The sequence below is a fragment of the Netta rufina genome (genome assembly GCF_964035555.1).
Source record: "Netta rufina genome assembly, chromosome: 11".
NCBI lineage: Eukaryota > Metazoa > Chordata > Aves > Anseriformes > Anatidae > Netta > Netta rufina.
In genome coordinates, this window is record NC_140134.1 from 2,398,795 (window position 1) to 2,422,181 (window position 23,387).

The window sequence follows — 23,387 nt, forward strand, 5'->3', positions numbered from 1 at the left end:
CCGAAACGAAAGTCTCTGGTTCTGTAGCTGTGGGGCCCAATGCTTGCAGAGGATGATGCTGGACATCTATTTCACTTCCTGTGAAGCACTGGCATACCAATTTGTTTTTGCTAAGTTCAATTTGACATCACCTGATCTCAGTGGAATTTTCCAAGCAAAAGCTATGTTAAACACCACAGCACTTTAAGGAAGCATAATACGATGTCTTTCAGTGAATGTTACCTAGAGATTTTATGAAGGAAAGAAAAACAAAAACAACAAAACAACAACAACAAAAACTTTGCCTCTATTTAAAAAACTAAGTTCAATTTATATTCATGTTTTACTATTACTTTAAGACCGGGTAAATTAGAAACACCGATTTGTAAAAATACGCATCAGTGAAGGAGAAACGTTCATCCAACATTCAGTGCCTTGCTATTCCTGCAACACATTAAGTTTTAAAGTTTTACTGTGTAAAGGAAAAAAGAAATCACTCACATTGACAACTACAGAGCAAAATAATTTTCTAAGGGAAGTAATTATCCTTCAAATGAAAGTTAATTTTATCCCATTTAATTATACACTGATACTGATTTAATCCTGCTCTAGAACATTTAGTTTACCATGCCATCTTGCACATACATGATGGACGTATCATTTATTAGGCACTTTTTTTTTGTGTGCTAATTGCTCTACTTAGGTATTTTTCCTTTTACTCTAATGATGACTGTCTGTGGCACTGCTTTGTACACCACATCATACCCTCAGCTTTAAATTGGAGTACTTGCAGTTATGGAAGACGTTAACCCTACAAAATTTCTTAAACATTCCTGAGACCTGAAAGAGAATTTCTCTGTCAATACAAAACAAGCTACCACAGGAAGAAAAATTGCTGTGGCCAGTACTGCAGATCTGTATTTTAAATGTGTCTGATGATCCCAAAATCTTAGGACGTGAGGGGTACGTACCTACTATGTGGTACAACTGCAGCACTTGAATAGTGTCTCTGAAGGGATTACAATACAAAAACATTTGGGAAAGAATGTATTCCTTTACTCCCGAGGTTACTGTACTGGGTACCCGGTGTCTTTCTATGTACACTGAATTTGGTCAAAAAGACCACAGATAAGGCAAAAAGATATAACAATCAGGGTCTGTGTTTCTATTCACAGGGTGTTGTGTGAAAACCTTGTATTCTTAGAGTACCAGAATCAAAAACGAGCATATTCCTGAGAAATGCCAACTGTCCACCAACATCAACCAGACAGGACTAATAATTCACCATCTTGCAAGATAAAAATCTTAGCCAGACTGCTAAATGTCAGCTCTTGAACTTTTTAGTATTTATATTTAACTACTTCAAGGAAAAAAAAATAAATGGCACGCATACCAAGGTTTAGACTTAAAATCTCCTTATTGTCCTTCATATGTGAGGTGAGAATGAAGTAATCCCTATCTTCTTTTAAAAATAAAATAAAGTAAAAATCAAGTATAATGAAAGCACGTCAAGAAATAAACTGTACAATTTCTGAACTGCACTGTTTATTTTGCTGCTTGAAACCTAAGTGACAGTATGCCACTATAATTATGGGGTTTCTTCTAAACCTTTACTACACTGCAGGTACAGAAATATATGGACACATTTTTGGAGAACTGACATTTTGCAAAATGCAGCAAACATTTCAATTTATACATGAGAAAAGGAAGTGTTCAATAGGGTATGCATTTCAAGTTATTGCAGGTTATTTCTGTGAGAGAATTTCTGCAGGTAAAACATGTTTAAATTTAACCAACAGTAACATGTCAGTGTTTTTAAAATCATGACAAAAATCTTCTCTCTGGTCATTAATTGCCCTTTGACAAATTATTAGGATGTTGTGTGTTTAGGGCAAAATGTCAACACAGCATAAATCCCGTGGCATTTTGGTTTTCTTCTGGAGATTAAAGCTGTTTTTTTTTTTCTTGGGATAAATGCAGCAGCAAAACACAAACCAGCTGATCAAAAAAGCACTTCTGCCGTAACTCCAATAATTTCAGGGCACACCAACCGACAGTAGTTTTGCCATTCCCAGTTCTTTTAAGGTTTACATCACTGCACTGTTGCCTTAAGTACATTTGTGAAAGCTTGTTTTCTGTTAGGCCAGCTTGCTGACTACAGCCTGGTTGAGAGAATTTAGTTGGTTGGTCCATTTATCTAACGCAGTATACCGTGCACCACCTCTCTTCTGATGATCCAGTTCTAAGAGCTGGTTGACTTGATCAATTCGGCCATGTATAGTGCTAAAAGGAAATGAATAAATATCTATAAATCTTTAATGCACATGAAAATAGCAGCAAACAATCATCAAAAGGTAAAATAAGAGGTCTTCTTACATAAGAGAGAGAGACAGTGTCCATTTCAGAATTCAACTATCCCGTGTAGTAATGCCTTTTATAGTTGTCAGCCCATTTAGAAACCAATTTAACTAATTCATTGCGCAATGTGTATCTTACTTGCCTAAGCCATGACCCACATATTAAGTCTGAAGCAATATGACGTAAACAGTTCTTCAATGACATGGCATCACAAATTATGGCGATTCATATACAAAGAAATTAAAATACGAACCCATATATGGATAGTATTTCCCTAGTAGATGTAACAAGCTACCTTCCAAAAAAAGATTTTACAAATTGTAGTTGAGCTCTTCCAGTCTCGGAGAACAGACTACTAAAAAAAATTATCAGCTTGAAAGTATACTTGAAAATATAGATGGGTATAAGCAGCATTTACTAAGAATATATCATTTTCATAATCTCATTACAATGCAAGTAATTTCTCGTGTAATTTAAAATTATAGTAAAAAAACATGCTACTCAATCTCTGTATATAATTAATTCTCTTGGCTCACATCTTACAAATATACTTTATTGCTTTATTGCCAAGCAAATAATAGTCAAAATCATTACTTTTTGGTTTTAGAGTCAAACAATATTGTCATAAAGCACAGAAATACTTTGTTGTTTATAATATTCTTTAATTATTTTAAAGTAACCAAAGATCAGTAAACAAGAAGAAAGTACATACTTATCCAATATGCACTGCACAAGCAAGCTTTCCACATCAGCTACATCTATGTTTAACTCCTAAAATAAAAAGAAATCTCATTGTGTTGGTATTCTGGTTTGCAAAATTAAATCCTTCCAGTCTTTATTTTCTTATGTAGAATTTATTTTGACGTATGTTTCTTAATGTTTGAAAGAATTAATTCAATAATGATCTGTCAAGCAGAAGAACTCCACCCAGAGTATATATGGCCAATGATCAAGAGAAAGTAACCTCTCAGATAAGGCTGAGGAGGCTAAAGCAACATTTTTGGAAGCTCCAGAAAACAGTCCCTTTGCTGACTGTATTTAAAACAAACGAACAAAACAAAAACACACCGCAAGATGAAATAAGGCAATAACCATCGGAAAAGAATTAGCCTGTGCTCAAAACCATTTGGAGAGCTAAATGGATCTTTTGCTCAAGTAAATTCTGGAAATGAAAAAGTTCTGAAAGGATATTATGCTATTACAAGTTAAACATAACTATCAGGTTTATTTCATATTTCATGAGATATTTTGGAATGCTGTGAATTTTTGCAAGAAAAATCAGACAAAGTCTGAGAAAAATCAGTCTCACAGGAGATGGAAACGTACATCTATTGTCAGTTATTGCTTTTGCTCCTTCCAGATTAGAGAATGAAATCAGTAGTTCTAGTCTTATAGTCTTAAAATACAGACATATGAAAATATCTTTTGAACACGAGATTAAAATTTGGATTTTTATATCAATAGAATTTATTTTCACTTTTTATACTTTTCTTCAGAAAAGTCTTTTTCTACACCAAGTAGAGTATGGTAATTGAGTTTTTAAGAAATATGTCACAGTGCATATTATAAAAAGCATTTGGAAGATGCCTTAAATTTACATTTTCACACTGCAAAGCTGCCAGGACTGCATCAGTACAATGTTACAGTTTAGATTATATTTTAGATGTTCTATTTCTGGAACCACTGTATTTATTTAAGAACTTTTATTCATAATTAATCATTTACTTAAGCAAATGTAAGGCTCCACTAATACATACCTTAGAAATAAAAGGAATATGTATTCTTGTGTAAGGCTTAATTAATTTTATAAGCACTTGTGTTCTGATGTTTCGCAAAAGCTCTGTAAAAAAAGAAAAACAAAACTGTAAAAACAATGGCATTTAAGTAAGGGTGCAATACAGCTCCTTATAGAAGGATATCCTAAATACCAAGATCTTTTTAGGTCGTAGGTACTGTCAAATTTAGTGAGGTGGAGAAACACAACAAAATAGAGATCCTCTTTCCTTCAGGGACAGTATGGCAATACACAACTCTGACGATGGATAGATAAAGCTGAAAATTGTTCAAACAGAGAGCAATGTATTCCCTAGTAAAAACTTTAATGATTCAAATTAATTGCCTAAGTCATGAAGGTTACTACATGGTACATCTGTCCCTCTAATTTATGGCTGTAACGCTTGCACTGTACTAAAGCAAAAAGAGGTATTCTTAAGGCTCTGAAATTTAAGCCTGCATGCATTTAACTTCATGAGAAGTATTAATATGGTAAGATAAAGGTCAGAGCCTAATGGCATAATTACAATGAGGAACAGAAGAATGATAAAAACAGAGCCTTCATAAAGTGACTGATTTTGGTTAGGTATGGTATTGCAGCTATTGTTTTAGTAATTTTTACATTAAAATAATTTTGTATAAAATGAAAGCATGAATTACCGTTGTAAATTAATAGAAAAAAAGCTAAATCCATTTTTACCTAACCAGTTACGCAAGTACTGTTTATATAATGAAAAATAATACTGAAGACCAGATTATGCATCTCAATATAACCAAAGAGATTAAACAACAACACAAGGTATGTAAGCATCACAAACATAAACATGCACTATGTATCACTACAGACTGAAAAAGAGGAGCGTTTTTTTTTTTTTTTCCCCTGCAGACTATTGTCATAGAAGGGGTGAAATTCAAGTTCCCTTGCCCTTTAATTCAACTGTCCTCCTTTTCTTGCTTTCCAGTTCTGTTATACTCCCTTCTTTAAGAATCCATCTCTCTAATCTTACTGAGTTTCCCTACAAGACTTTGAAGCTTACCAGCAGTTGACATGTAACAGCAGTAGAGGGATTATATTTAGTTTCCCCTGCTGTTTGCTGTGCTCTCTTTTACAAACAAGAAGCATAAGAAAACCAGGTCTCTGGATTTAACTCTTTTCGTGTAGCTATCCAACTGATCTGGCAATTCCACAATAAGTCCTACTCTTGATGAAAACAGTAGTTACTTGAAAAATGAACGCTGTATTCAAGTAGAGAGACTTTTACATTCTCTCTTACATACTAGTGTAAGATACTAGTACTTACCTAAGTGCTGTGGATAATTTTATTTTGTCATAGCAATGAAATGGATGGGCAGGTTTTAGTGTGTTCCCATTTTATTAAGTATAGGTATTATAAATCCAACCACTGTTTTCAACATATACATTAGAATTATGTAACAATACCTTCTAACGTATATATACATATTTTGTTGCTACACATTTATTAATCCAACTTTCATTACATTGTCTACATGTTATATCTTTCATCTGCAGCAGAAAATTTCCCTTATCAACTAGTGAACATCTAACTGTTAAGACTGACACAGCCTTTACAACTAAGGGTTGCTGTCACTTAATTCTTTATAAATGAGGGTGGACACACCTCAAAATATTCAGTGCCTAAAACCACTGTAGATATTATCTTAGAATATCCTCTCTTGCTAGAAGTTTATTCATTATTCCTGCAATTCTTAACATTCCTCTGTATGTCTGTTGGCCATGACCAACTTGAAATTGGAAACAGTAAAGGAATTGTCCATAAGCAGTATGGGCATAAGCAGTAATTGTCTGCAAGCAAAATAGCAGAATCACAAAGAATTCTCATTCTGCCAAAGAGGAAATAATAAAAAAAAAATCTTACCAAGCAGTGAAAAAAGGATTAAAATAGCCTGCAAAAATACCTTCAATGTGCTCCCTTATGAAGGGATCATCCATGATGTTGCTGTGATTTGTTTTTAGAATCTTCTCAAATTCAGCGATGTCGTTGTTCTGATAGGCACTTCAGAAAAATGGGAGACTGAATTACTGTCTTTAAAATTAAAACCAGACTCATAAGACTTCATTCTGCATCTTGTAAAAATCCATATTAAGTTATTTAGTGTTGGTGATAAATAATTATATTCAGAATCTGTGTAAAGAAAAGCTATTTCAAGTTGAGATGCCACAGAAATGACCTTTCTCCAGTTCCAATTTTTGGTAACATTTACAAAACTATAGTGAGAATATTGAGTTCTTCTGCAAGTGTGCTCTGTTTTCCAAATCCTTGTACAAAAAAAAATTAAAAATTAAAATAACCCTAAGCCCAGCCAGTTTTGGACAGTATTACTTCTATTTTGGCTTCATGAAGCCCTATTTTATGTAGAAAATAAGAGGTAAAAAGATTTCACGGGAGGTGTTGTTCTTTCTAGAATGTCTTAATCTGAATTCTGAAAATATTGGAAGATGGAAGAAACGCCTGACTTCCAGGATTAACCATCGGTAATTTTGGCCTATTACTGCTTCGATTTTTATTTATAGTGTATTTTCAGTTTAATTGCTCAACTGTTATCTGAGAAAAGGTGACTAAACAAAGGTAGTTTAGACACCAGTTATTGTTCAGTAGTGGTACCTTGACATCATTTAATGGTAAGAGCTGTAACCACTGAAACAAAGCCATTTTCTTCAAATATAACAGTCTTAAAATTCCCATCTATTATCTTTTCTTAGAGGAATTGTCAGCTGTAATAGGGACTATCTACTCACCAATCAAACTTCCAGGCTTAGTTATACTAAGCTACTGGCTAACAGTATTTAACCTCAAAGATGTACTGGTCAATACATGTTTTCAGTTTTTGCTTAATAGTAAGATAAAACACTTTAAAAGCAACATCTATTTTGCTGTTATGGTCCCTGTATATTTTCAATTGTACAAATTGGCCAAAAAAAAAAAAAAAAAGTAATCCCTGATTATCAGTTAAAGGGGAAAGAAAAAGACCAGTTAAGTTTAAGGCAGAACTTGAAGAATTTATAAACGTAGTCACATGAGTGTACGACATTCTATCACATGAAACCATTAACTGTACTTCACAATTAAATAGAATCTCAGTTAAGTATATGTTACTGTTTATTCCAGAAGTCTCTTTTATACCGTATGTAACACATTCAAGTTCCCAATGTAGAATATAAGAAGAATGAAAAACACAATTGGAATCTTTGTAATTGCTTTTATCTCCTGCATATTTCTTCTTTGCACCACTTTAATTGTATTATTAACTTTAAAGCAGCAGTTATACTCAAATGTCAAGATAAAAGTTATAAATTAGGAAATATGAATAAAATCAGATTGGGTAAGGCCACCTCGAGTTCCTTATGCCTCAAATTCACAGGAAACTATAAAAGTGAAATAGACAAGTCTGAAGTGGAAATATTCCCTTAATGATGAGTAAACAACTTGGCAGTTTATTATGTCAATAATGAATAAACTTTCAAAAACGATTTGTACGTACACAATGGTGCAGCACCATTGTATATCATATATCACAGCAAGGTTCATTCCAACCTGACATTGACCGTGTATTTTAAAATGCAAGCACGTTACTTCTTACACAATGAAAAGGTATGAAGTTCTCCTATGTTTTGTTAATTTTTTTTTTTTTAACTTGATAAAGCAAAGGTGGGTAGAGTGGATGGAACAGGTTAGCTTCATAGCACGATATAGAAAGACTACCTCAGTTCCATTTATTTCGTCTGATGATCTTAATACCCTAAAAGTCCTCACTTCACAGTTGCCTCAAAGAGGTAATGAAACATTCTTTTGATATTTATGTGTATTTGAAGGATGCTGGAGAACACCTGAGAAATTCATTTCATATTCCTAAATTATGAACCCCCTTTAATAATTGTGAAATATCCATACATTCAATTATTCTATTATCTTTAGTATGAGCTATCAATCACTTCAGTTTCTCTAATCTAATCTGCCAAAGCTGAAAGTGCAGTTGCAGTATTAGGTAACGCAACTATCTTTAAGGAAAAAAATGAGTTTTGTGATTGCACATCATAGTAGAGGATAACAGCATGTTTCTGGTACAGTACAGATACTTAGATATGTCATGGTAAATAAAAAAAACAACCAATCCACAAATATTTTCCCCATATTTATACATAAAAAAAAAAAAAAGAAAGAAGTGTTTATTGTGCAGAGAAGACCACCTCTAAAAATATTCCATTCCCGGTGTGGACACTACAGTTCTCTCCTCCCCAGCCTCGCCCCCCACCCCCAAATAAAAATCTTACCTTACTAAATTCGTCATTGCTAGAATCTCTGGATCATTTTTGTATGGTTTAGCCTATAAAGAAGAGAAAGCATGATACAATGTTCAGATTTAAAATATTTTTTTCTGTTGTCATATTTAGAGTAACATTCCTATCAACTCAGCAAAGACAAAAAAAAAAAAAAGGACAAAAATAGGACAATATGTCTAATTGACTTAATCATATCTCTAAAAGTACCTCCTGAGAATCAAACGGATTTATTCCAGATTTCATCAGCATGTTTGCTAAGACCAAATATTTTAAGCAAGTGGTTCTTCTGGGGCTCCCTGATTCATCATAATTCTTGAATGCTTCAAAAAAATCAGTATGTGCCTTTTCAAACTCTCCTTCTCTTAAGTGCATTTTGCCTCCACATTCTGAAAAGAAAACACAGATGAAGAGAAAAAGAACATTGCGTGCTTGTTGCTGACTACAATAATTGTACTAAAAAGTTCCATGCTACTTCTAAATAGATCGCTGAAATATTTTTGGGAGTCTTTTCATTCTCTAAAATTACTAGGAAAAAAAAAGCACTAGGGCCTTCACATACAGCATTGCCATTTCAACAAACCTTTTCCAAAGAAGAAAAAAAAATAAAGCCCAACCCACACTATAAATGTAAAAGAACACTAATCCTCACAGCCAGTAATTATTTTAACCTTATGTTAAAATACTGTAAAAAAAAAAAAATAAAATAATGTAATCTACCTTGATTTTAAGGGCAACGTGCTTCCTATATTTATGGAATTTTCCCAAAATATTGAACAAAATTATACATAAAAATTGAGAAACGCTCTTCATTTCCTTTTATTTTTGAAGCACCAACTACTGCAAGTACCTATACCAGAGTAAGATGATGGCACACATTTACAAAAGGGGACTACAGAAATAGCAGTCCCTTCCACGAGCAGCCTGTCAAGCCTTGTGCATTTATCCTTTGGTGCCTGCCATGGAGTCAAACAGCTCAGGTCTTCCCACGTTTTCTGTTGCTTCTCTCCTGCACTATATGTAGCCAACTGTTCTGTCTGGCTGAGCAGTGTATCTGGTACTTGGGCACCAGAGCAGCAACAATCCCATAGTCTCAGCATTTGTAGTCCCTTATTCCCATAGGGTTTGTCTGCCTATGAACCTACAAGATCCTTTGTCTTTCTAGTTGAAACTGAAAAAAACATTAATTATCAGATTTTCATTAAGCTAATATACAACAAATTAAGTGAAAGATACAAGATTAACTTGCCTCTGATAACTCCCATGATCAGCGGATGAGGAATGGCTGACTTGATGTGCAATGACTGTTCATATAGTGCTTTAAGTTTTTTGTTATTTTTCTGTGCTGTATACATTTGAATTTCCAAAGCATAGATTTCCAATAGTTGAGTACCTTTTTTTAGATCATCTTCCCCATCATCAGTCTAGGATAGATTAAGTAATAAATACTGTGAAATTTTAAGAGAACAGTGATTTCAGTTTTACACTGACAGAAAACGCATTACCAAATACTCTCACTAATTTCCTATCAAAAATAAGGATTTGCCTGAAAACTTTAAATTTTGATATAAATATAAAACACAAAACATAATACTCCAGCCACTTGCAGTAGGCCAAATTCTCAAGCCCTTTCTTTAATAAAGTCAGTATTTTTGTTTAATTGTTTGCCTTAAAACAACTTTAAGAACTTTGTTCTTTATTCTCTTCCACTCTCCTTAAAACAAAACACCAAAAAAACCCACACTCTCTCAGTATACAAACAAAATGACTTATACAGACAAACCTATATATATTTTATATATATAGTGTGTGTGTGTGTGATACATACAACTATTCTACTGCCTATGACAGAAACAATTCCCAGGTATTTTTAACCCTTTTTCCATGGTGGAGGAAAAAACGGGGGCACAAACAGGCACAGGGCACAGCAGGCTGCACAGCTATTTTTTTCCCTTCCACCTTGGAAAATAATAACTGTAGCTTCAGTTTGCAGTAACGCTCATTTGGAATCTTTGCTATACTTTAAACTAAACATCTACAATTTTAGATTATTTGTATGTGCTTATCCTTTCCGTACATGGCCAAGATGAAACTTAATCAATAGTTATGAATTATTTTTTAAAGTCATCCTTAAGTAAGGAATAAAACATTTTTCAAATCACATTTCATTCATGTTAACAAACAGAAAAATAAAGCAAGTATAACATTTCTTTCCTCTATACTAAAAAAGCTCAACAACATGCCTCAAAGGCCAACAACTGATGTAACAAAATCAATGCTGTTTACAAAGCTACAGTGATTAGAGTATAAAGGTACCTGGCATGACTGATGCAGCTGGCGCAAAATCTTTTGTAACTTTCCATATTCTTCTCGTTCTAAATATAATTTGCCAAGCTGTAATAAAAAAAAAAAAAAGTTCAAGTACTAAGATCTACTAAGATTTCATAATTATTGTTTATTAAATTTAGCTGAAGGTGTCACAAAGCAAAGCAAAAAATGAGTTATATATTTTACCTTTGTATTTGTCTTAAACCACAATCTATCGTTCTTAGCATCTTTCAGAGCTTCAAGTGTTGTTTCATAAAATTCCTGAAGCAAATCCATCTGACATAAAAAATCAGAATTCTATAATTGTAAACAGCAAATTTGTACCTGTTAATAATGTCAATCTGAACAAACTAAATGTGCATGCTTGAACTTCAAAACAAGAAAGGTATCTGCATTTTATTAAAATGTAAAAAGAGCATAAGTAACAACACTAAGAAAATTTCCTTTCCTTATATTAAATAGATATTAAAAAGCATTCACATTTTAAGACTTGCAATCATCCTTCATGCTAGTTCAAAATGAAAGCTACCTTACAGAAGCCAGTCTTACATAATAAAATTCTTACATTGTGTAACTAAAGACAAACATTAATGGGCATTGCTGCTACTTAAAAAAATAAAATAAAATAAAATAATAAAAAAATAGTAATCTACGTATCATGTAGAAAATAAATTTATGAAGAGAAATAGACAAAGATGCCTTCTGCATTCTAAGCTACCAACACCATGTGAAAGAAAGCTCTCAGCACATCAAACTATTTCTTTGCTTAAAATACAATATCCAAAACGGAAATCTAACTGCTGAATGCAACCTTTAACAAAGGTTCTACAGAGAATTCAGTAGTTTCTGGCCACTATTCTTTTTTTTGGAATAGCACATCTGCAGGTATGAATGAATGTGAATTGATGTTCCCTCCAAGTCTGGTTCCAAGTGCATTCACACCAAAAACTCTGTCAACAACGTACAGCCCAAGTCAATCCTTTAGACCTTAAAAGTAAACCATCCTTCATCTACTCAACTTCCATTTCTTTTAAGTGGCAGGACAGGAAGGACTGGGATAATGACAAAGGAATCATCCCTGAAGACCAATGATCTTCTATATGCACGTACTACTTCAAAGTAGTAATTTAGGTAAGTTTTCTGTAAATCTGCACATGGCAGATTTACAGTAAAGTAAAGGAGCTGGAATGTCTCTCTATAAACATGTACCTAGCTTGAACAGCACACTCAAAAGAAAATATTTAACACCAACACCTCACTGCAAAATTTTTCACGTTTTTCCCCCCCAAAAGTATTGTATAATTGCAAGTTATATTTGAAAAGCCACCTAGTGTGTAGCTACAATGCTAAAAAAATATTTACTTTACTTATTAGCATCACAATTCCAGATAAAAACTGCCAAAAAATAATTCAACCCTCTTGAACCAAAAGATTAATTTTTAAAAAGTTATGTATATTCATAGAAACCATTAGATGTGGGAAATACAGTTAGAATACGATGAAAAATTAATATTGTGAACACTCTCTAATAAGGTCAAAAAACAAACAAACATGACCACCATATATACAAATAAGTCCACAATTAAGAATGCAAAAAGGAAAACCACCAATGGACGAACTGATGATCTAACCTGCTTGGAAGTAGAGATATAATCAAGAATAGAATTGATGGATTTTTCAGAGTAATTCCTTGTAACTGCACTCCGTATGTAGGTCAATAGCTGTTTATATCTGTTCATCATTTCAGGAAAGTTAGTCTATAAAGAAAAACAAAACTGTTATATTTTTGTCTTAATGATGAAAAAATAAGTTACATCTTGGAACACACACAGAAAACGAAGCATAACAGAAAGGCTAGGCAGTAATGGTTGCTGCGAGGAACTTTTACATCAGCACTTTATTCATAAGCAGCAGAATCAGGATTAACTTAAGCAAGACTCTATAGAATAGATATTTAAAATATTTATCATTATTAAAAAAATAGAAATGGCTATAAAACCTTTTGGAATGGTCATATACGTAGCATAAAAGTACTTTCACTTATTTGTTCTGGGGAAGTACACATATATAGAAATGTTCAAGTTTGCAATGGTGTGCTACCTGAGGATAGCACGGGCTGAGCGTCAGACACTCAGAGTCTCAGCTGACTACAGCAGGTATTTTGCATCCATTTTGCCTTGGATTTGCAACCGCCACAAAATCTCTCTGCCATGCCTGTAGTAGCCATTAAAGTATGTGAATGACAAGTTCTGGCAGATTTAGATGTCATAGCCATAAATTTGAACAATAAATTAAGACCTCTGGATCAGATCTGTATTTAAACCATTTCTTCTCAAGTGACAGCGGAAATTCTTACCAATTTAAAGTTTATTTTAATCATCTGTTTCAGAGCTTTGAATCCCCATTCTCCTTTTTCACCTTCAAGCTCCAAAACCTGAAATAGAAACAGTCTTTTTTAAACAGTCTTTATAAAAATTTCATAAAAAGAAATGTTTTACTCTGCCATGTTCTTCAGTTCCACTCTCCCTTAATATTATTGAGGAAGTTAGAGAGGGACAGGTATCTTATTATTTTTCATACCTTAGGTGATGTAGGGATGGTGATTTGTTATTAATAGTTTTTTTGTTGTTGTTGTTATCTAACATCAAACACTAAAAACTTTAGCACCATTCCATGAATATATATGCATGAAAAAGTTTTAACACCACCCAAAAATGACTCAAACAACTCCCCAACTAAATTAGTCAAAGAATGAACACTTCTGAATTGCTATACTTTCTTTACATATCAGGAAGACTTCTAGGTTGCAGTCTTCAATAATATCATAGTCAAGTCAAGTTTTATAAGTTTTTTTCGTTTTGAAATCATGTATATAAATACTGCTACGCACTATAAATAAGCCAAAAGACGCAGAACTTTTTTCCTTAAAAAGTTATAGCTAATGTGTTGATTTCTTGTGATGGTGTTTGCACATTAAAAATTTAATACTGACATGAAGGAAAGAAACAGTCATTCAGTATTTACTCATTTAAAGTTTTGAATTCATATAGCAACCCAAACACTATGTAAAACACTGAGGAAAATGCCACTTTATTTTAAAACACAAATTGATCTAGTTTCTATAGTTGACACATGAAAACACCCTTAGGACTAATTAACCTAGTCAATTCTGAAGATTAAAAACTCAGTTCTGTAAAAAATAGGACTAGCCTATTGTCCTACTTATGCTCCCTAAGCATGATCCTGAAAGGCAGTCAGCTAGGAATCCAAGTAGTCCATTGATAAACTTAGCACATTAGCAAGTTAAAATATAAACATTACTCTTACAATTAAAGAAAATATCTCAAATCATAAGCAAATATTTAAAAATATGTATTGAATATACTTGCAGTCTACAGAATATAAAAATGAGAGATAATATAAAGAAAAAAACCTTCTGAAAACTGCTTAGTGCTGCTTTTGGATCATCCTCCTTCAAAGCTTTGGAATTGTAGTATTGATTTTCCAGATCCACATTGGGTTCAGAATTACTGTCTTCAGAATATTCCTACATAAAAGACAGGAAAAAAAAAAGAAACAAACATTATAAAACAGGAAGAAAATAAGGTTTGGAACATCTAATATTTCACTGAAAATAGGTAAACTGTAGTAAGATGCATGACAAGGAAAGCCTGTATACCAAAATCTTGAGTTTCAAAGCAGGTATCAGGTACGTACTCCTGAGATGATTCTCTCTCCTCCATCTCCAGGCCTGCCTTGCCATCCACCACCACCTGCCCGTCAACACATTTGTTTCTGAACTAATGAACTGACTGCCTTTCTGACAAGTACAGTCTGTATTATTAAAATTCAGCCAATTTTGCTGCATAAGGACAGATGCCTAATAGTATATGCCATCTCTGTACGAGAGAAGCAAACACGAAGGCCACTAGTCTCCTAAAAGGTGCTCTGTTACATGACCTTTGCTACCCACAGTGAAGACACTGGCTGAGCTGCCAAACAAGTAATGATTCAGCAGCGGAGGGTGTAACAGGCCTCCACAAATGTCTCATCTGCCTTTTTACATCCTAAAGATCCATACTCATCTGAGGAAATACGAACAGTAACACCAGCTGTTTCTTTGCTGAGCAGCAGAAACTGATTGGGAAAAATGCTAATACTTCCAGCGGGGGCTGGGAGCACTGGCACAACAGTTTAATCAATTACCCCTCACATACACTACCACCGAATAAACTAAAGAACTTAACTTCTACCATTCCTTTATTTTTATTTTTTAGTACCCTGGGGCTTTTCTGATGAAAAAACCCAAGCCAACAAGCAATTATTCTATCTTTTTATGTTGAAGGACTATTGCTGTGTGTCAATCACAGACCGCTAACAAAGTCAAATCTCAAGTAAGCCTCAGAATTATTACACTGATCAAAAATATTTCACAACACTGCATTTTTAAGCCAACTTCTGTCAACGGAGTGCTCAGCTATTAGGAGATGATCTGTTTAACAGAATCTGTTTAAACGTCCAAAGTTACTGTCATTGCAGTAATTTTCCCTTTTACCAACAGAAACAATATTCAGGTGCCCTTCTTTAAGTTGCCATTTCTTCTTTTCCTGTACTTCTTCATCTACACACACCTGTTCCTTCATTCACCCATATATTGCCAACTCCTTCTTCAAAGCCACAGTAGAAGAGAAGTTTTAAATTAGCTCTTTAGTCTTCTGAAATTCTAATGGAAAAATTAATTCTGGAAACTCACGGTTGGCCCAAATTTTAATAAACATGGTCCTTGAGCCACTGATCCAACCTTCAGAACACATTGCTCACATTTCCACTCATTACATGTGGACAAGGTACTCACGTATGCGTTTATTTGTACTCACAACCATCAATAGTCTGGAAAGCATAGGGAGGGCCACAAGCCTGTTTTCTGCATTCCCATACTTAATATGGAAAACTCCAAAGAAAACAGCAAGCAACTATCTTATTTCACCAGGGAGACTTTCCTTGTGGTTTGCTTATTTTCCCTATTGATCCAGCACTGATGGAGCCACGCAACACCTACAGGGTGTCGACAGCTGGAAGTGTATGGGGCACCTCAGGAAGGCAGCCACTTCCAAAGCTTAAGCAACCTTGCATTTAAGGTACGTGAGGTCAGTTGATGCCTTGTTTATTTTGTATTGTTGAAGTTTAGCATATTTTTGGCAGAAGTATCTATTTTTAAAGATAAAAGGTAGGCAAACTAAATTAATTCCTTTTAGGAAGCAATGGGCTCTGTGAGGCTGAAGCCAGAAACATCTAATTTTCATCTTGGCTCTGGCAGTGATTCTGGATGTGGACTCCTGCAGGAAGCTCTTTTTCAGATCATTTCTCTTAATGCTACTTAAATATTCATAAAGCTGTTTTCATACTAATATTAATGCATAATAAAGAATAAGTGTAAGTTTATAGATTATTTTTTTCCTAACGGAATCACTTTGAAATTCATCACAGGAAGCGTTTTATATCCTTGTAGCTACGTTTTTCTTTTAGTTGATGCCTATTTGCCTTACATCAATTTTAGGATGTTGATAGTAACTCAAAGCTGTAAGGGAGATAGGCCTTTCCTATCTTTGGAAACATGCTTTTCTTAATGACACATGTTCCTAAAAACAGAGGTCAGAGACCCCGGACTGGAATCATTTGCAATTTAAAAGAGAATTCACACTGGAGTTCCTGCTGGAAGCAATGCTTGCTCCTGAAATGCTTGCTACTGAAAAGTGTGAAGCTGTCTCCTCAAAGTTCAAACTCAGAAAAAGATGTATTTCCTTCCTACTACTGAAAACAGAAAAGTTCTTTAAACAATAAATTCAGATCCTGAACACCTAACATATCCTCTTCATTACTGTTAACTGCCCTGCCTCCTGCCTGAACAATTTCCCCAACTCAACATCTTGCACCTAGAAAGTTCGTTTCCCCTGCAAATGCAGTACCAAAACAGAAGCGCACAAGACTCTGTGTTGAATAGCTAGACATAACTCTAAAAATCTCAACTATACCACCTAGATCTAGCATTCTGCATAGTGAAAAATACTCTTAATTATAACTTACAGACAGAAAAGCACCTGTGTGCTACATCTTAGCTGCACAAGTCCTGGGTGATGGCTCACCCTGCTGGGTTAAGAGAACAGTCCCACCAACACAGGGACACAACGCTAGAGAAATTGCATAAAGCTCTTGAAGCATGGCACCTCTCCTCACAGACAGAGGTATGTCAACTCAGAGACTGTAACACTCCATCAGCCACATTTAACAGCAGATTGTGGCATTCCAGAACAGAGTGGCACACTAACCTGATAAAGTGAAAAGCAAAGAAAGCAGTATTTTGTGAAAACCACCTTTGACTAGATGTTAATTCTCCTCTCCTGCCTACAGCCCTTCCCTGAATTCTATATTACATGTGGAGCAATAACCTGAACTTTTGCTTTCTATATGTTGTTCAGCAAGCAAACTACTTTGCAAACCTTTTTTCAATAAAAAGGGAAAGTAGCTATGCAGAGGATATGCTCCTCACAAAAGACACAATACAAAGAGTTCTATTTCTGTAGAAATTAATCCTCTAAGTATTGTTAACAACAAAGCCCTTATTACCGTCATTTTCAATTGCTGGTAATTTTACCAAATTTCAACCATTGGGATGACTCAAAGCATTCTTTTTTGTGAAGTTCAATTGTTTCTGAGAACAAGTCTGGTAAAAATTTGATTTTACTTCAACTAACTTTGTTTCATAACCATTGCATTTAGGAGGTCTAACTCTAGGATTTGGAGCAGGGACCTGATATTTTGCAAGAGCACTAGTGATGTGGGTTTGGTTTGTTGTTGTTGTTGTTGTTTTTTTTTTTTCCCAAACACAAAAATGCCAAAATGAGGCCAACTGAAAAAACTCTGAAAACAACTGCTCAGTACATTAATCTATTAGCTTGCCAGCTAAATTTTGTGAACATTTCATCTAAAACGAACATGCACTATTTTCACACAGCTCACGGGCACTGTCCCCAGCAGTGACCAACCAAACACACAGGCCCCAAGCCCCAGGCCAGAAAGCAAATAACAGTTTCTGTGTGCATTTACCACTGGTATCCAGGCAGATGAATAAAAAGAAAGCAACCACACCGCAGTGCAAAAAAAGGAGGAAAAAAAAAAAACGAGACAAACCATGAGGGTAAAAACAACAGTGATTTGTGTGACAAGCCTGCAACTACTCAGCCACACGTTGGTAGTCCTGGTTTTTGTTTCCACGTTCTGAACTTCAGTACTCTTCTGCTCCTATCTGCTACCTCTGCAAGCCATCTAGTGCCTGCTGGCTTACACTAGGGCTCGTAACAGCCTGTTACTGACACCAGGAATAATTAGTCTGTGAAGCCAGAGATTCGCAGTGGGGCCAGTGCAGTTCCACAGAAAGGCAGCATTCTGCCTTTGTGTTATTGTCTCAAGCAGAAGTTGGAAGATGCAGAGAAATGAGACAGAAGACTGCAGAAAGGAAAAAAAAAAAAAAATAGGTATTATGACATGTAAACTGTATCAGAAAAAAGTGCCCTTTCTTCCCACTGCTATCATACAGCTCTCCTATAGTTCTGGGCATCCTAAGAGTCCATGTCGGGGTAACTAACATCTAATTTACTTAATTTTAACACCGAGCTGCATATCAGATCCTAGGGAGCTCTGTTCTGAACAGAGTGATAAATACTATCTCTCTCTAAAATATTTCCAGTAACAATAATCGAAACTTACATCAAACCTATCCATGTTCAGTTGGAAAGAATGTACTAATTATTCTCATGCTTTTTGCCTCGATACTTCCTTTTGAGACATTATTGTAATGAGGAAAATAAGCCCCAACTTTATTAATTCTGTGTTTGTGGATGAGTCCAAAGAGAATTGCATAAAATAAAGTATCAGGACACACACATTGAATCCATATAAAATATGGAATGGTAATGAATTCAGAGAACTGTGTATCCCATGTCCTCTGTAAAGCACACTGAATGTTTTTTCAGTCACATACTAATGTAATTAAATATAACAAAGAAACAGAAGAGCATAAACTGGATTTGCCTGATTTGGTATTTCCCCAGCAAATCATGAATTATTTATATATATATATATATATATACATAATATATAATTATGAATGCTCGGTTTTGCCACCTTACCACTCTCTTGCTTGCAATACATATTTACACATATTTAAGAAAAATAATGGCAATACTGAAATGTAAAGCCCTGGAAGAGGTAACTATCTGCATGAAATTTCAATTGTATCTATTATAAATGCATCAATATAAAGTAGGAAAATTTCCTTTCTTTACTGATGAGACTGCTTATCAAGTCTGAGAGCATACAGAAATTCTTTCTGAAATGGAGTATGTTTCTCAGGGTTGGAAAGAAACAGTGAACCAATTTTGCCTTTCTGATAGCCTGAAATAAAAAGCATGACCACGTACTTCTTAATATTGATATAACACGAAAAGGGAACCCCGCAGTAATTTGAAAGCATGTTGCCCTTATTTGAGCCATGCTGATCCTCATGAACCTGTGGCAATGTCACTTTTGCTCTTGAAAAGTGAAAAGTCTTCATGCGAATTGTACAAAGCTCTTCTCCTGAAGTCACTAAGATAATACAACTACATAACAGACAAGTTGTTCAGCAAACAGTATTTGGCTACCTTCCCCCAGATTAATTTTGAAGTTGAATAATAAGCATAATAATAATGAGCATAATAAGACGTCTCATTAAGAATGCCACAGACAAATTCATTACGTATCTAAAACAAAAAAAAAACACAAAAAAGTCAAGGGATTACAATAACTGTCAATGTGCTAACATTTTGCTTGCAAGGATCAATTTCTGGAGAAAGGCTGAGTTTAGTCTCAAAGACAATTCTAAACACGGTTCTCTGTCTGAGAATGAAAACAAAAATGGTAGTTACAATGGTCATTCCCTCTCCACCCTCAAGCTGAAACAAGTAAAAAGAACCGGGGCTGAAATCAGAATGTACCTAACAGCATCAAACTGGAAATTAAAATTCAGTGGCTTTCATAATGACCAGTAAACATTATTCTGTTTACTGAAGCATAAAGTGCAATAATCCGTGTTATAATCAAAGCTGTCAGTATATATTATTAGTAACTTGTGAGCTAGGTTCATCCACCCATAAAAATAAATGTTTTTTGTTGCTGATAGAAAGATCTCCAGCAGATAGTTAACTTCTGTATGAGTGGCTAAGGTCATTCATTTATGTGAAAAACCTTGCCTTCTATCTCAGTGGACAACTAAGCTGAAGCAGTAAACTATGGTCTGTGTAACAGGCAGTGTAGTAACTCCTCCGGTTATAAAAAAAAAAATCCAAGATGATGAAGCTGGGAAAGAGTTGGGCTTTCAGAACATCAGCTGAGTTTCAGTTCAAATGCAAAACATTTGCATACTAAACATAACTGACTGATTGTACTCAATGGGAAGGTCAAAAGCACATTTGAAGAGGCACAGCCATAACCACCTTAAGTAAAAACTAACAAAAACTTCTTAGGACTTTTTTTCCCCACTACTATTTTTATGCTAGCAGTTACCCTAGGACACTTGAAGGTACTGTATCCTGACAAAATAGCTATCTATTTCTGCATCCATTAGTGCATTGTGCAATTCCTGCCACTCTTCCTATTTGTTACGAAACATTTACCAACGCTCAGGTATGCTCTTTGTTTTCAGTTCTGTACTTGTCTGAGTATTGTCTTGTACTCAGTTTTTCATTCCACATCCTTCTGCAGCTGCTTTTACACTGAACTTGAGAACCAACCATCCCCTTATAGTCTTCTGTTAATGTAATTAGATTTATATCTACATGAAAGGAAGAAATCGGGCCCTGTCTCCGGAAGAGGTTTATTTAACTATTTTCCAAAACAATTTTGTTGAACACTGCAATTACAGTCTGAAGTACATCTGAAAACATCATACAATCATGGTTTGTTATTGCAAGAATGTAGAAACTAGTTCTGCTATCTTTATTCTTAAATTGTTTCTTTCCTTGATCTGTTATAAATCAAACTAAACAAAAAAACAAATCTGTTCTATTTAACAATGGAGTGTAAGTATTGTTTGATGGTTTACCTGGATGAGGTTTACATACTGAAAAGAAGAAATGAACATGCTCCTAACAAGAGGTATTTTTAAATTTGGGAAGGTCTGGGCTAGAGGCAATAAATGACAATAAAAATGTTCCATGAGAGTTAGCTGCAGTCATGTGCCCTAAGCAAGAAGTTTCAGGAAGGTTTTTCCAATAACGGAGCAAACACTTAACACAGGAAAAAGAATCACACCAGCAATTATTCTGGGTGAAAGCTGACTGAATGTATTTTGAGCATGGAGTTGCACTGACTTATTCAAATTTATATATGCATTTAAATATTGAAAAATGTAATTCCAATGATTCCTCTGTATGTCCAGGTCTCACAACATGTATATTCAACATGAATTCTGCTGTTTAGTATTACTTTGACTGTATCACATGGAAAAAAAAAAAAAACACGGTATTTTATACCAGTACGTGGATTTAAGTGTTAATTCAAATGAATGGAAACTGATGTTGGATTAAACTGACATAAAGTATGTTTAATGGTCTCAGGGTACTTCCTTCAGGAAGCTCGTTTATAAAAATCTGTGGATTCATTCATGGAGTTAAGTAGAAGATCATTGGGAGCATTATGTCAAGACTAATCCTGGAATACTGACACAGATAGATGACAATGCCTGTCAACCAAGCACTCTCATCTGAACTTGAATCTCAAAAACAAAACCAGACTTTTTCCTTTTCTTTCTGTGTTCAGTGTCATCCAGCCATTCTGGGCTGTTCATAATAAAAAATTGACCAGAATGTATTTCAAATGAAATCAGGTGAGTCTTTTAAGTTAATTTGTAAGTAACAATGGTCATCAAATAATTCATTACAAGACAAGCCTTCCATAAGCAAGCAGCTGGGGTTTTCAGTGAGAGTGCAGCACTGTGAGTACAAGTTCAAGTGAATAAGATGAAATAGACTCTTAATCCTCGACTATATGGAGTTTTTAAGAAATGCGTCAGTTCTAAGAACTTACGCAAAGTTCAGAAAAACAAAACCTACAGACTCTCAAGCCCCAATATATGATTATGGCAACGGGATTATAACTGAACAGAGAGCACAGAAAAGATTTTTTGTTTCAGAGGACAACTATTTCGTTTATTAACCCACCTTGAAATCACTTTGGTAATTATAAAAAAAAAAAAAAAAAAAAAAGAAGCTTTAATAATTAAGAAGAGACTTGTTACATCCCATTTCATTATGTTCTCCAATTTTCCTGGACTAATTGCTCTGTCTACTGCTACCTGTAAGCAGCACTTACGTTTTATTTTTACCTGCAAGAGCTCAGAGCAAAACCTGATGTGAAAACACAACTAGACACGCCACAGAAACCCCGAGCCCCGCAGAGCAAAAACCTCGCTAACACCCGAAGCCCCACAAGTTGAACACGAGGACCGAGCTGCCGGGCCGCGTCCCCTCGCTCCCCGCTCCCTTCCCCGCGCTTCCCCTCAGTTTGCCGCCGACGCCCGCGGGGGGCCAGAAGGGCCCGGGGCCGGCCGGGCCCGACACCCGACACCGGCCCCGTTCGTCTGGGGACAGGCGGCGGGGGCCCGGCGGGGCCTGCTCCGAGCGCAGCGCCCGCCCCCGGCAGCCGCGGGGCGGAGGAGGGCGCCCGGCGGCCCGGGGGGGGCCGGCCTGGTGCTGCGGCCGGCGCCGCGCCCCCCGCAGGCCGCCGCGGAGCCCCGCGCCCTACCAGGTCGTAGTCCTCCTCGTCGTCGCACATGAAATCATCCTCCATGTCAGACATCTTGGCCGCAGGAGGGGCGGCGGGAGCCGGCGCAGGGAGGAGACGCCGGGGCCGGCCCCTTCTCCCACAACGCCGCGCGGCACGGAACGGCGCGGCCCCGGAACCCGCCGCCGCCCGCGCGCGGGGAGCACGGAGCCCGAACGGCGCAGCACCGCCGCCGGGTGTCTGCCCCTCCCCCGCGACCGGCCCTCAGCAACCGCGGCCCCGGCCCTGCGGCGCCGCCTCGGGCCCCACACCGGGGCTGGGACCCCGTGCCGCTTTGTGTCCCTGACAGGAAATTCGGAAAGTCCGGGCGCTGTGCTGCCGCAGCCCTCTAGGCCTTAGCGCATCGTCCTGCCGCGTTCAGTGCCTCAGCACTTTCTGTGCACTACCATTACCGTACCCAAGTATCACCCAACCACCCGGCCCAACAGGGTTTTACGTGTGAAAAGCACAGGCTCCGCTAGGTGTGGAGTCAAGGGCTCTCTAACGACTTACACAGTAATCACTGCTGCGTTCAGCTGAAAGAGTGTTATACGTGGAGTGGTAATTCGTGTCGAGAAAATGGTGGATATTAATAAAGAAGGGGGAGATTTGGGAGTGTGGCCATGGGGGTTGGAAAACCCCATGGTTGAGATAACATTAGACTCTTAACGACAAGGCCATCAGGAATATAAAAGAGTTTAGAGGGAACAAAGAAGGGTGATTCAGGAGACTCCATGCAGTCTCGGGTTTCTTGTTCCCCAGCTGGTTCTCTTGT

The 23,387-nt window shown here is 36.2% G+C and overlaps 1 protein-coding gene across 2 annotated transcripts; it reads right to left on the reverse strand.

The window, feature by feature from the left end:
- Positions 1-201: 201 nt before the first annotated feature.
- On the reverse strand, positions 202-22,714 carry COPS2 (COP9 signalosome subunit 2). 2 transcript variants are annotated; one of them, XM_084293245.1, is made up of 13 exons: positions 22,595-22,714; positions 14,190-14,303; positions 13,113-13,190; positions 12,388-12,513; positions 10,943-11,032; positions 10,745-10,822; positions 9,678-9,852; positions 8,639-8,817; positions 8,423-8,475; positions 6,049-6,146; positions 4,095-4,177; positions 3,050-3,108; positions 202-2,262 (listed from the first exon to the last, which is right to left on the reverse strand). In XM_084293245.1, the coding sequence occupies exons 1-13, from the start codon at positions 22,646-22,648 to the stop codon at positions 2,118-2,120; spliced, it is 1,332 nt and encodes a 443-aa protein (XP_084149371.1). In that variant the 5' UTR covers positions 22,649-22,714; the 3' UTR covers positions 202-2,117. The 2 variants fall into 2 exon arrangements, with proteins under 2 accessions (XP_084149371.1, XP_084149370.1); XM_084293244.1 differs by having other exon boundaries at positions 10,943-11,053.
- Between the last annotated feature and the right edge of the window lie 673 nt (positions 22,715-23,387).